Source organism: Cyprinus carpio, chromosome B9 (assembly GCF_018340385.1).
Source record: "Cyprinus carpio isolate SPL01 chromosome B9, ASM1834038v1, whole genome shotgun sequence".
Lineage (NCBI taxonomy): Eukaryota > Metazoa > Chordata > Actinopteri > Cypriniformes > Cyprinidae > Cyprinus > Cyprinus carpio.
Genome location: NC_056605.1, coordinates 861,899 through 876,089, shown reverse-complemented (window position 1 = coordinate 876,089; position 14,191 = coordinate 861,899). Strand labels below are relative to the sequence as shown.

General features: G+C 38.4%; 1 protein-coding gene across 1 annotated transcript in view; it reads left to right on the top strand.

Moving 5' to 3' along the window:
• Nucleotides 1–9,152, top strand: part of LOC109065507 (interferon alpha/beta receptor 1b-like) — a 35,952-nt gene extending 26,800 nt beyond the window's left edge. The window contains exons 5-7 of the mRNA XM_042730555.1: nt 2,345–2,492; nt 2,866–3,020; nt 8,557–9,152. Of these exons, the coding sequence (XP_042586489.1) occupies nt 2,345–2,492; nt 2,866–3,020; nt 8,557–8,853 (600 nt within the window). The 3' untranslated portion in view covers nt 8,854–9,152. The remainder of the gene's footprint in view (nt 1–2,344; nt 2,493–2,865; nt 3,021–8,556) is intronic.
• The last annotated feature ends 5,039 nt before the right edge of the window (nt 9,153–14,191 follow it).

Sequence of the window (14,191 nt, the reverse complement as noted above, 5' to 3'; positions counted from 1 at the left end):
CGCACCAAAAGCTCTCGCATGGGTTTCCGCAGCACCTGCGCTTGGATACTGTCTGAATGTGTTGTCTGCTGAGCACTAGAAGCTGTGAACACATCAGCATTTCTGAGATTGAAACTGAAGATATCTTGAAGTGTCACACACACAGGGCTCCAATAGCCTGTAAACATATGGGAACTATTCTTTTATTCTTTCAGAGATCGTTTTTTTTTTAATTGTCATTTTAAGTCAGTGAGGTGAAATCTTACACTAGTCTGAGGATGTTTTTACCTACAGCAGGTCTGTGTTTCACCAGTGGTGTGTAAAGGGTGATTGTACCATAGCATCATTTAATGAGCAGTATCAGTGTCTATTAGAGCCCTGCATTTCAGCCCAGGCCCGACGTGCCCTGACTTATTTAAGTCCCTAGGGCCAGGCTTCGGGCCAAATTTTCATATCATAGCTCAGACAGGGGCCGGGCCTTGGGCCTGTTTTAAATTTTTTTTTATTTTAGACATCCATCAATTATGGTGATGAAAAAAATTTGCCACGCTGGTGGAAACAACACAAGACCAGGCTGTTTAAAGACTGTTTAGAGTGGCTCGGACGGTATTTAGTGTCCCGCAGCAGCAAACGCATGCAATCGGCTAAAGCATGCCACAAAACCACAGCAAAAGTAATTACCATTAATGTGTCGGGGGAAATAGTAAGGAGATATTTGAATTATTTATTAATAAACAAGTGTTTTCTGAGTCAGTGTCGCAAAGATGAAGTTGATCCTGGCTCGTCATCTCCACATTGGACGCGCCTTTACAGAGAAATTCATCTTTACAGATTTTATAATGAAAGAGTTTTGTTTTCTATTTAAATTATTTAGTTTTAAAGTAGTAATTTAAAGCTTTTTATAAATATATTTATCAAATCTGTGAGGCAAGTATTTGATGAGTTTCAGTTCATTTTTGTGAAGCGCTTTTTGTGCATTTTGTTGATATTGTGAGTGCACACAAATGCAAATAGACCCTTTAAAGTTCCGAAAGATTAATTACTCTTACCTTTATGAGCAAAAATGACAGCATATTTTCAGTTGCTTCCAATGCAAGTAAAGTTTTATATTTATAGATGTTACTTTAGGAAAATCGTGATGATTTGAGAAGGCTAAAGAGGTCAAACATGTTATAGGCTATGATCAACTCATATGGTCTGCAACTGTTAAGGCTAAAGAGGTCAAACATGTTATAGGCTATGATCAACTCATATGGTCTGCCACTGGCCGCTAAAAAAGATGGGGTCGGACTCGGGCCAAAAATTCTGATAAGCTGTCAGACACGGAGCATCTCGGGCCAGGGCTGGGTTAGGGCCTATATTTGAGGCCCGTGCAGGGCTCTAGTGTCTATTTATGCTGCTTAAGCCCTATTTGCATGGGATTAGTATTATCTGGGGACTTCATGTGATTTAGAAATTACCGCCCCATATCTGAATTATGTGTGGCGCATTTGCACGGGATAAGCAAAGCCTGTGATTTTACTCAAATTTGCTGACTTTTGTAAGACATGTAAGGGAGTCACAATGTCCATGAATATTAGGTGATTAACACCTGAGAGACAAAGGGCCTCCCGTAATGAGCCATCAGTCAGTTAAGTGTCTGTGAGGCAGGTAAGAAAGAATGTCAGGAGGGTAAAATAATGGGAGTTTTGATTATTTGATTTATTTACAACACAGTATAATCAAAATATACACAGTGAAGGTCAAGGACACATGATTGAACATACTGATCTAAACACAGAGACTTGAACAGTAACACAAACGTGTGCCAGACATTCTTAGACTCTAATACTGTTTTACAGTTCAAGCTTTATCATGTCTGTGAGGCAAATATTCACTGAGATTCAGGTTTTTATGTACATATCTGTGAGAAAAGTTGACAAAGACCAAGACGGCAGAAAACGCACCCTGTTTATTTTCTTTATTTTACAAAAGCACATTGTTTTTTTTGTTATTATGACTAAACACAAATAAAAGTAGACCCTTTGCAATTTCAAACAATACCCTATTCTTATCTGTATGATCAAAAATGAATGAGTATTTTTAGTTCTTTTTGCGGTCATCAAGAAAAAATTAGACAAACCGCACCGGTAGGATCTTCGACCCTAGATGGTTAAAGTGTATGCTGATTAAAAGTCCTAATCTAGGCAGAAATAATAAGTGCAGTGAAAGTATAGATCTATTTTATTTGTTATTTCATGATGCATTATGTATTGTTTATTGTTATTATTATTTTATGTCCATGACTGGTGTGTTTTCAATGCAGTATTACTGTATAGATGGCACTGCTGAGTGATATAATGTCTTGCTCTGACTGTCCTTGCAGAAGGCTAAAGTCCTGGAGACGAAGAATAATCTGGTGATGCTGACTGAGCTGGACAGACAGACGTGGTACTGTGTGAGAGTTCAGAGCCATGATGTCTTCCATAATAAGAGCAGTGTCTTCAGCGACACACACTGCACACGCACTGAAGGTCAGCAGCTCCGTCACACACACGAGTCATTCATGTCAGATTGAAGAAAATATGTGTAACATGCAGCCACCGAAAGAAAAAACAGTGCTCCAGTGACACAATTTAACCTCAAACATCTGGCACTGTACCTAGTAAAGGCTACCGTTTTGGGAAAGTGATTGATTTAATAATTGTATAACTCATACCTATCGGTTCTTTTTTTAAATAATTGACATGGTTATTCATCCACATTTATGAGCATTCATAGCCTACGTGTATGGATGATGTTACATAAGGCAGATTCGGTGCTCATGATGACAAGTGAATCTTCTGTCAGACGAATGAGTGTGTGGCATACAGTGACTTTACGAACGAACGCTGTGTGTGATTTCAGGTCAGATGCCGTACTGGCAGATATTTCTGTACGTCCTGATTTCTCTCCTGCTGTGCCTCCTGCTGGTGCTGCTGTACTTCTGCTTTAACAAGATGTTATCGCTCCTCAAGAACACCTTCTGCCCAGCTGTTCACCTCCCGGATCACATTCAGGAGGTACACAACATTTATACTCCATTACCTGCTCTAAAATGAGATTTATCATAAGGTTTTAAATACATTTGATGCATCTCAGGTCAATTTATACATTTTAGTAGTTAAGCGTAGATGAACTGTTTATCCAAATACATTTATCAGCTGTCTTCAGGAATAAAGACAGAAGATGGTGTAGAGATGTTGATTGAATTGTATATTTTACATGTACAGTAAGATATATGGTCTCCTGACTCATTATTGCTGCATAGAGTAGGATTAGGGTAAATTGCCTTTGTTTTAATTTGTTTCCCATCCATCTGTTTGTCTCAGCTGGTTCTCTTGGTCCAGGTATTTTTCTTTTGTTGTTGTTTTTGCTTTAACTGGGCACTGCTGGTCCTTCTAGTCATATATCAAAAGATTACACTCACTATAAAATGCAGTTAAGTGTATTTTTATCAAGCACATTTATTTATATGGCACACATTGGCTTTACATACCAGGACCTAACACATTCATATAATCTAGTAGGGATGCACGATATTATCGGCCGATAATGGCTTAAAATGTAAATATCGGAATTGGCACGATATGAAAAATTCTGCCAATATGTCTTGCCGATAAGAGGATTAACTCACATGTGCTCAGGATGTCCTAGCGATTAGATCACATCAGCAGTGTGGTCATTCTTGCTCGTAACAAATCAGATGCGACGTCTTTCAACAAAAGGGTAGCACTATCTTTTTTATGTAGGATATTCCAGTTCAACCGCAACAGAACTAATCATAGGCCATTTGTGGACTTTACACAAATTAAATTGATACCTGAGTGTTTTATCTTAAATAACTTTAGGATTACTAGGATTCCTATTAATATGATCAGATAAATATTTTACCACTGCAGCTTTAAGTCCCTTCGGATATTTAATCATAACACCTGTCAACCTGTCATTTCACAGCTTCTCTCTTCCACTGCCTCTCTGCTTTTCTCCACACTTGTCGGAGATCACCAAGTATCATTATTAAGCCATGGCTGTGGATTAGATGTTGCACCAAAGATTTTGAATGGAGCGCAAGTGTCCAGGATTTCATTACAGATGGAATTGAACATTGACTTCAAAACATTTAAACCCCGACCAGAAACTAGAGACCCTGAGTTACACAGTACTGCAGATCATGTATACAGTAGGCCTTTGAAAACTCACTGGCAGTTGAAGGTTTTTATGTAACAGGCATATCGACCTAGTGGCTTACAGTTTAAAGAGGAATTAGAAACAAAGATATTAAAAACAATTTGATTGTGATCAGAAAAATAAGCATCCTCAATATTCACATTATGAACTGGTACATCTAGAGATAAAACCAGAAGTTTATGGGTAGAACTTCAAGCAAAATGAAAAATCAAATTAATCAATAAGATGTAAAACTCCTTTGCCATAGACACATTAGGAGAAAAGATATATAATTTTAAATCACCAAGTATTAAAATCCTTTCAGAATTTGGTACAACTGCTCAAAGAACTCCTGAAAAAGGTTTGTTATATTTGGGTGGTTTATATCTAGGTTAACAGATAACTGGATCGTTTAACTCTGTTTTAACCAGATGCAGCTCAAAGCTAGAATAATTTGTACTGCTAATAAACAGCATTTAAAACGATCATCAAATATAGCGCCAACCCCTCCACCTCTACCCAATGGTGGTTAAAGTGATTTCAGATAAATAGTCCAGATCGCCAGCACTGAGCCAATAATAATAATAATAATACATTTATTTTATATAACGCCTTTAGAAGTTGCTTTCTCAAGGCGCTTTCCAAGAAAGCTTACATAAAGGAAAACACAACAATATAAGACCATATACTATAAATACAACAAGAAATAAATCACAAAACAATACAATAAAAAACATCAAATAAAAGCATGCCTGAAAAATAATGTTTTAAGAAAAGTTTTAAAAAACCGCTAAAAAACTCCCTTATGTCCCTTATAAAGCATCCCTAATGTCAATTGGAAGAGTTTTCACAGTTTTGGAGCATACGTTGAAAAAGCATTGTCCCCCCTGGATTGTAACTGTGTTTTGGGAACAACTAAGAGACTGTGCTGAGAAGATCGTAAATTGCGAATTGGCGTATTCGTTGTTAAAAGTTCTGCCAGATACTGTGGAGCGAGACCATGCAGAGCCTTGTATGTAAGCATTAAGATTTTAAAATCTATACAGTATTTAACAGGGAGCCAGTGTAACGTCTTCAGAACAGGAGTTAAATGGTCGCCCTAACCCCAGTTAAAATAGCTGCTGAATTCTGCAAGTATTGCAATTTGTTAAGAGAGGCTTTGGATACTCCAACAAGGAGAGACCTTGCAGTGTCAATTTCAGCTTTATATTGGCCCAAACAGGTTTTCCAAGCTTGATAAAAAACTGACAAGTCAGAACCACGCCATTTACACTCCAGTTTGCAACATTCCCCCTTTTTTGAATGCAAATTGTCATTATACCAGGGAGCTGTATGTACGAAAAAGACATTGCGTGTTTTAATAGGTGCAAACATGTCCAAATTGGCAGCAAGAGCATTATTAAGTAAAATAATTATATGCTCAGAAGGGACAGAAGACAAATCATACAGGCATGCATTGATCACATTAGCAAAAGCTGCAGGGTCAAATGATTGCCATTTACCGAAAGAGACAGTATGTGCAACAGGCCTTAAAGAATATGGTACCTCCAAATTAAAAAGAATGGCTGAATGATCCGAGAGTCCAACATGTACAGTAGAGAGATTTGACACAAAAGCATTATTTGCCGAAACTAAATCAAGTGTATGACCTTTACAATGTGTAGGAACATTCACAAATTGAAAACAATTAAAACAGTCCAACAGAGATAAGAAATCATTGGCCAGAGCACAGTCTTTCTGATGAACATGTTAAGATCACCAAGAATCAGAATTCTCTCAAATTTAACGCACAAAATTGTCAGCAAATCAGCAAATTCTCACAAAAATTCTGCATTTGATTTTGGAGATCTTTAGATTGTAGCAATAGCAGCAGAATGAGTAGCAGTGACACTGAGGACAAGGCATTCAAAAGATGTAAACTAAGGTACAAACACAGGGCACAAATTACATTGCAGGTTATAAATCACAACAATACCTCTGCGAGAAGGCCGCAGGAAGTCGAAAACCTGCTGGAGTCAGTTGGTTAAAAAGCAGACCATCATCCTGTTTGAGCCAAGTTTCAGTGAGAAACAGTAAATCCAGACCTTTGTCCACGATGATATCTGATAAAAGAGAGGCCAAGTCTCTGTCACAAACAAAAAGTCCAGCTCCCAAGAGGAGATAGAATTATTTAATACAAAGGTCTTATTTGAGATGGACCTAGCGTTTATTAAGCATTTATCAAATTATTAACTGTAGATAAAGATGAGGAGGTGGTAATAGACAATCTTTGATGTGGAACAAACTCCAGTGCTTAAAGACGATGAACATTTGCTCCACCTCCACGAAACCTCCGGCTCCCTGTTCTGCAATGAGATGTCGTCTGTGGATGCTACAGAAAAACAGTGAAGAAAAGAAAACCTTACTGCGAAGGTGGGTGAAGACTACCGTAGACCGGATGATACGCCCCGGCTGATGCCATCCACAGCTGATGATTCTGATAAAATCTAACAAAGACTGTGGCTGATTCTTTGAGTCTCACAAGAGCACTGCCTCTCTTCCCCGATTCCTGTGCCATTTTTTCAGATGAACTGAACAATCCAGTGTGCAGAAGATGTTAGCCGGTAGATGAGCCAAGAATGCAGATTCCAACCGCACACATCCACGGCAACAAAGTTTTGAATACTAAGCAAGTACTCTTTCTACAGATAGACAAGAGTAATAAAAGGACAAACACAAACAGCAGGTGGCGGATTGCCAATAGAGACACTGGTGCCATCTTGCACAATTTCTTTTTTTTTTTTTTTTTTTTACTAGAGCTGCCTCCTAAAAGTTGACCAAACGTTAGTCAAGAAGAGGCTTAGTCAACCAAAATAGTATTAGTCTGGTGGTGGTTTGTGGCAAGCTTTATGTGTAACCATAAAGGGTAACATGACAGATTTGCTAAGATCACACACCTGGCTAAAAGCCTGTTCAAGAACAATAAATAATAAGACTATAATGATAATTATGTAGTGTCCACACCAGCAGACAATAATGTTCTGTTCAAGCATGTCTGCCACTTTAAATGCTTGAGCTTGTTAAAGCAGGACGGTTTCTGATTTGCTCTCAATGTTTTCATTAGCTTGGCCTCAATTGGGACCCAGATTGCTTTAAGAAGCAGAAAAACAGAGAGGATGAAGAAATTTATCACATTGTTAATATCATGTTTTACATATATTTTTGTTTTCTTTACACTTTACTCTAATGCACCAAATATAATTACAACAAAAGCAAAAAATTATACAAAAAAATTAAAATAAAAATATGGAAAAAAAAAAACGCATTAATTTATGTTCATGAGAAGGGTTGAATAAGTGATAAATGGACAGTTGCTCCATCCCTTTTTAGAGACAAAAAAGAGAAAACAAATTATTCAAAGTACATATTATACATCTACATATGCTGAAAATTTCATGCCATATTAACCTTTCATATTGATTCCACGCAATTATTAATGGAGAAAACATCACCAACGTGTCGAATGAACAAACGTCAATGTCAAAAAGAATTTCAAATTTCAAGTGTTATAACAGATTCTAAATTTTTAAAACGATCTACCATGCTGTTTTCTCCTCTTCCTTAAGGGGTCCCCCTATCATTTAAATATGTTATTGATCTCACTGTGAAGGAGTTATCTGTGTGTTCATAGATCCAAAGTTATGGCATGAAACTCTAGATGGTGCAGTCTGATAGGTCTAACTCAATCTGACATAATGACATCACATGGCGCTACTGATTGGTACTTTTTGTATCAGTTGTGTGCTGCTCAACATTCAAATATATGACTAGTGTTTGCTGTAGCAGTTGCAGCATGCTTCAGAAACCCTCCGCCTTCCCCAGCTCCACCTGTGTAGATCTGCTACGAGGTGATTCATGTATGCTATATGGGGGTTATTTCATGTATGTTATATTTCTTACATGCTCACAGCAGCATGTTGTGGATGTACTGGCAGCAGCAGATCTTTTCCTCCAAGACCAAATACATTAACACTGTCATGTGCATTACCATCCCAATCCCTCCGAGAGCTGTGATGACAGAAATACAAGATATCTGTTTATTTTTTTTTTTTTTTTTGTGTATATATATATATATATATATATATATATATATATATATATATATATATATATATATATATATATATATGACATATATATGACTAGTTGCTCTGCCCCTTTCATACAATACACTGCGAGCTCCATCATAAAGTCCAGTCAACAATAGGTAGAAACAAGGAGGGAGTGAGTATATGATCATAACTGGGTGAAAAGCAGGTGTAAACAGAGCCAGGGTCTTGGTTTGGTGCTCTTGAATACAAATCTACAAACAGAACTGACTTCTCTCTCTCTCTCTCTCTGTCTCTTCAGCTGTGGTTAAGTGAGTCAGAGACGCCGCAGCTGCTGGCTCCTGAGTCTCCAGAGTCTGTGTGTGAGCCGCTGGTCATGGTCAGTGCTGAGCTGGACGCTGTGGCGGTGGATGAGCACTCAAACGCTGGGGAACAGGACTCCAGCACACACAGCCGACACAGCAGCGGAGACTCGGGTGTTTACTCCACAGAGGAGGACTCCAGTCACAGATCCACCACACACGCTGACCTACAGATGAGCAGCAGAAAGCACGGAGTAGAGCTGCGTGATGGGACGCTGCGGGAGCTCTGTGCTTGATACCACATGACTCTGGCTTTTTGCAGCTTTGCCTTTCTCTCTTCCAACATCTGTCCGCTTATTTCACATGTATAGACAGCAGCACCTTTCTGAGGTTTATGACATTTGAGCCATATTTGTCATATCTGTATGCTGACATGCAGATTTCTTATGATTCTTATAGAATCTTAATTCATTATTGTCACTTGATGTCTTTCTTTGTTAGCTTTAACAACAGCAGGGTTTAAAAAGAGAATGTACTGTCATCTGATTGTTTCCTCATTAATCCCCTGTGTCAGATTAAAATTACCTCTATCATATGTAATTGACTTATTCTTGTGTCTTTAAATGGTCATATTTCCAGTCTTTAGCCCTATAAGGTTATACTCTTGTTTGTGTGCTGTATTTGCACATACAGTGCTTTAGCTGTCAGAAGCAATCAGTCAGTGAAGACAGCACTTCTGTGTGTTTAATACATGATTTGTTTACATCAATATTTGCTATATATATATATAGCTCATGAAAGTCAAAAATCCAGTATCTCAAAATATTAGAATATTTCCTAAGATCAATCAAAAAAGGGATTTGCAAAACAGAAGTTCAATATCTTTAAAGTATGTTCATTTATGCACTCAATGTTTGTTCATTTGTGGATTGAGTACTTGGTCTGGGCTCCTTTTTGTATGTCTCTCTAATCAGACACGCCCAATTCATGTTTTGCAGTCTCTGATGAGTTGAATTAGGTGTGTTAGATAAGGGAAACATACAAAATGTGCAGGACTAGGGGTCCTCCAGTACATGTTTGAGAACCACTGACCTGAATAATGCAGCCTAACAATCCTTTAACGAATTTGAATTATATAAATATTTTAGTCTATTATGTGTAAGCTAGGTTAAAGAGATGGGGTTTTAATTCTAAATTTAATGGGGGGGTTTTCTGGATGATGACATCACTGAATTCAATGATGAACTGCCTTAAACTGAAAATTGAGTTGTGTTGTCCTTTTGCATTATTAAAATACTATTTTTCTATTTAATACTGTAAAGTTGCTTTGACACAATTTGTATTATTAAAAGCTTTATATAAATACAGGTGACTTGACTTGAATTGACTTACACTGACAGAGTGTGTCTGCCTCCTGAACAATGTTAGGTAGGTTATTCCAGAGTTTGGGCGCTAAATAGGAAAAGGATCTGCCGCCCGCAGTTGATTTTGAAATTCTAGGTATTATCAAATTGCCCAGAGTTTTGAGAACGCAGCGGATGTGGAGGACTATAATGTAACAAGAGCTCGTTCAAATACTGAGGTGCTAAACCATTCAGGGCTTTATAAGTAATAAGCAAGATTTTAAAATCTATACGATATTTAATAGGGAGCCAGTGCAGTGTTGACAGGACCGGGCTAATATGATCATACTTCCTGGTTCTAGTAAGAACTCTAGCTGCTGCATTTTGAACCAGCTGGTGTTTGTTTACTAAGCGTGCAGAACAACCAACCAATAAAGCATTACAATAATCTAACCTTGAGGTCATAAACGCATGGATTAACATTTCTGCATCTGACATTGAGAGCATAGGTCATAATTTAGATAATTGCCATTTTACAAATGCTAGAAACGTGGTATTCAAAGGAAAGATTGCTATCAAATAGCACACCTAGGTTCCTAATTGATGACGAAGAATTGCGGAGCAGCCATCAAGGCTTAGACAGTGTTCTAGATTATTACATGAGGAGGTTTTAGGTCCTATAATTAACACCTCTGTTTTTGCAGAATTTAGCAGTAAGAAATTACTTGTCATCAAGTTTTCTATATCGACTATGCATTCCATTTTTCAAATTGATATGTTTCGCCGGGCGGCGAAGAAAAATAGAGTTGAGTATCATCAGCATAACAGTGAAAGCTAACACCGTGTTTCCTGATGATATCTCCCAAGAGTAACATGTAAAGCGTGAAAAGTAACAGCCCTACAGTCGTGGCCAAAAGTTTTGAGAATTACATAAATATTAGTTTTCAAAAAGTTTGCTGCTAAACTGCTTTTAGATCTTTGTTTCAGTTGTTTCTGTGATGTACGGAAATATAATTACAAGCACTTCATACGTTTCAAAGGCTTTTATCGACAATTACATGACATTTATGCAAAGAGTCAGTATTTGCAGTGTTGGCCCTTCTTTTTCAGGACCTCTGCAATTCGACTGGGCATGCTCTCAATCAACTTCTGGGCCAAGTCCTGACTGATAGCAACCCATTCTTTCATAATAACTTCTTGGAGTTTGTCAGAATTAGTGGGTTTTTGTTTGTCCACCCGCCTCTTGAGGATTGACCACAAGTTCTCAATGGGATTAAGATCTGGGGAGTTTCCAGGCCATGGACCCAAAATTTCAACATTCTGGTCCCCGAGCCACTTAGTTATCACTTTTGCCTTATGGCATGGTGCTCCATCGTGCTGGAAAATGCATTGTTCTTCACCAAACTGTTGTTGGGTTGTTGGAAGAAGTTGCTGTTGGAGGGTGTTTTGGTACCATTCTTTATTCATGGCTGTGTTTTTGGGCAGAATTGTGAGTGAGCCCACTCCCTTGGATGAGAAGCAACCCCACACATGAATGGTGTCAGGATGCTTTACTGTTGGCATGACACAGGACTGATGGTAGCGCTCACCTTTTCTTCTCCGGACAAGCCTTTTTCCCGACACATCGGAAAGGGGCTTCATCGGAGAATATGACTTTGCCCCAGTCCTCAGCAGTCCATTCACTATACTTTCTGCAGAAGATCAATCTGTCCCTGATGGTTTTTTTTGGAGAGAAGTGGCTTCTTTGCTGCCCTTCTTGACACCAGGCCATCTTCCAAAAGTCTTGGCCTCACTGTGCGTGCAGATGCGCTCACACCTGCCTGCTGCCATTCCTGAGCAAGTTCTGCACTGGTGGCACTCCGGATCCCGCAGCTGAATCCTCTTTAGGAGACCATCCTGGCGCTTGCTGGACTTTCTTGGACGCCCTGAAGCCTTCTTTGAACCTCTTTCCTTGAAGTTCTTGATGAACCTATAAATTGTTGATTTAGGTGCAATCTTAGTAGCCACAATATCCTTGCCTGTGAAGCTATTTTTATGCAACGCAATGATGGCTGCACGCGTTTCTTTGCAGGTCACCATGGTTAACAATGGAAGAACAATGATTTCAAGCATCACCCTCCTTTTAACATGTCAAGTCTGCCATTCTAACCCAATCAGCCTGACATAATGATCTGCAGCCTTGTGCTCGTCAACATTCTCACCTGAGTTAACAAGATGATTACTGAAATGATCTCAGCAGGTCCTTTAATGACAGCAATGAAATGCAGTGGAAAGGTTTTTTTGGGATTAAGTTAATTTTCATGGCAAAGAAGGACTATGCAATTCATCTGATCACTCTTCATAACATTCTGGAGTATATGCAAATTGCTATTATAAAAACTTAAGCAGCAACTTTTCCAATTTCCAATATTTATGTAATTCTCAAAACTTTTGGCCACGACTGTAGTACTGAGCCTTGAGGTACTTCACACTGCACTGCATTTGAACCATGCTAATGCACTTCCATTAATACCAACAAAGTTTTCTAGTCTATTCAAAAGAATGTTCTGGTCAATAGTGTCGAACGCAGCACTAATAGAGAGATACAACCACGTTCAGATGATAAGAGCAGGTCATTTGTAACTCTAAGGAGAGCAGTCTCAGTACTATAATACGGTCTAAATCGTGACTGGAAATCCTCACAGATACCATTTTTCTCTAAGTAATATAATTGTGAGTGTACTACCTTTTTTAGTTTCTTGGACAGAAAAGGGAGATTCGAGATCGGTCTATAATTAACTAGTTCTTTGGGGTCAAGTTGTGGTTTTTTGATGAGAGGCTTAATAACAGCCAGTTGGAAGGTTTTGGGGACATATCCTAATGACAATGATGAATTAATAATAAGCTTTAAGGGGAAGTCGTGGCCTAATGGTTAAAGAGTTTGACTCCTAACCCTAAGATTGTGGGTTTGAGCCTCGGGCCGGCAATACCACAACTGAGGTGCACTTGATCAAGGTCCAACTGCTCCCCGGGCGCCGCAGCATAGATGGCTGCTCACTGCTCTGGGTGTGTGTTCACGGTGTGTGTGTTCACTGCTGTGTATGTGCACTTTGGATGGGTTAAATGCAGAGCATGAATTCTGAGTATTGGTCACAATACTTGGCTGTATGTCATGTCACTTTCAACATACATGTTGTTGGTTTAGAAGATTTAACTAGTTTATACAATTCTTCCTCTCCTATAGTAGAGAATGAGTGGAACTGTTCCTCAGGGGATCTATAGCATGCTATCTGATGCGATACTGTAGCTGACGGCTGCATGGTTACAATTTTATCTCTAATAGTATCGATCTTAGAAGTAAAGTAGTTCATAAAGTGATGTATGTACTGGCTACTGTATACAGGCCACCAGGGCACCATACAGATTTATCAAAGAATTTGCTGATTTTCTATCCGAGTTAGTGCTGGTTGCAGATAAAGTTTTAATTGTTGGCCATCTTAATATCCATGTAGATAATGAAAAATATCCATTAGGATTAGCATCCATTCTGAACTCTATTGGGGTTAGACAACACATGTCAGGACCTACTCATTGTCGAAATCATACTCTAGATTTAATACTGTCACATGGAATTGATGTTGATGGTGTTGAAATTCTTCGGCCATGTGATGATATCTCAGATCATTATCTAGTCTTGTGTAAACTTCATATAGCTAAAACTGTAAATTCTACTTCTTGTTACAAGTATGGTAGAACCATCACTTCTACCACAAAAGACTGCTTGGTTAGTAATCTTCCTGATTTATCTCAATTCCTTAGCATATCCAAAACCTCAGAACAACTTGATGATGTAACAGAAACTATGGACTCTCTCTTTTCTAGCATTTTAATTACAGTTGCTCCTTTATGCTTAAGGAAGATTAAGGAAAACAGTGTGACACCTTGGTATAATGAGCACACTCACACCCTAAAGAGAGCAGCCCGGAAAATGGAGCGCAGCTGGAGGAAAACAAAACTAGAGGTATTAAGACCTGCTAGATCTGATTACTTTTTCATTTATTCAATACAGTGTCTAAATTAATGAAAAATAAAGCATCAACAAGTGTTGACATTTCCCAACAGCACAGCAGTAATGACTTTATGAACTACTTTATTCTAAAATCGATAATATTAGAGATAAAATTGTAACCATGCAGCCATCAGCTACAGTATCACATCAGACAGTGCACTATAGATCCCCTGAGGAACAGTTCCACTCATTCTCTACTATAGGAGAGGAAGAATTGTATAAACTTGTTAAATCATCTAAACC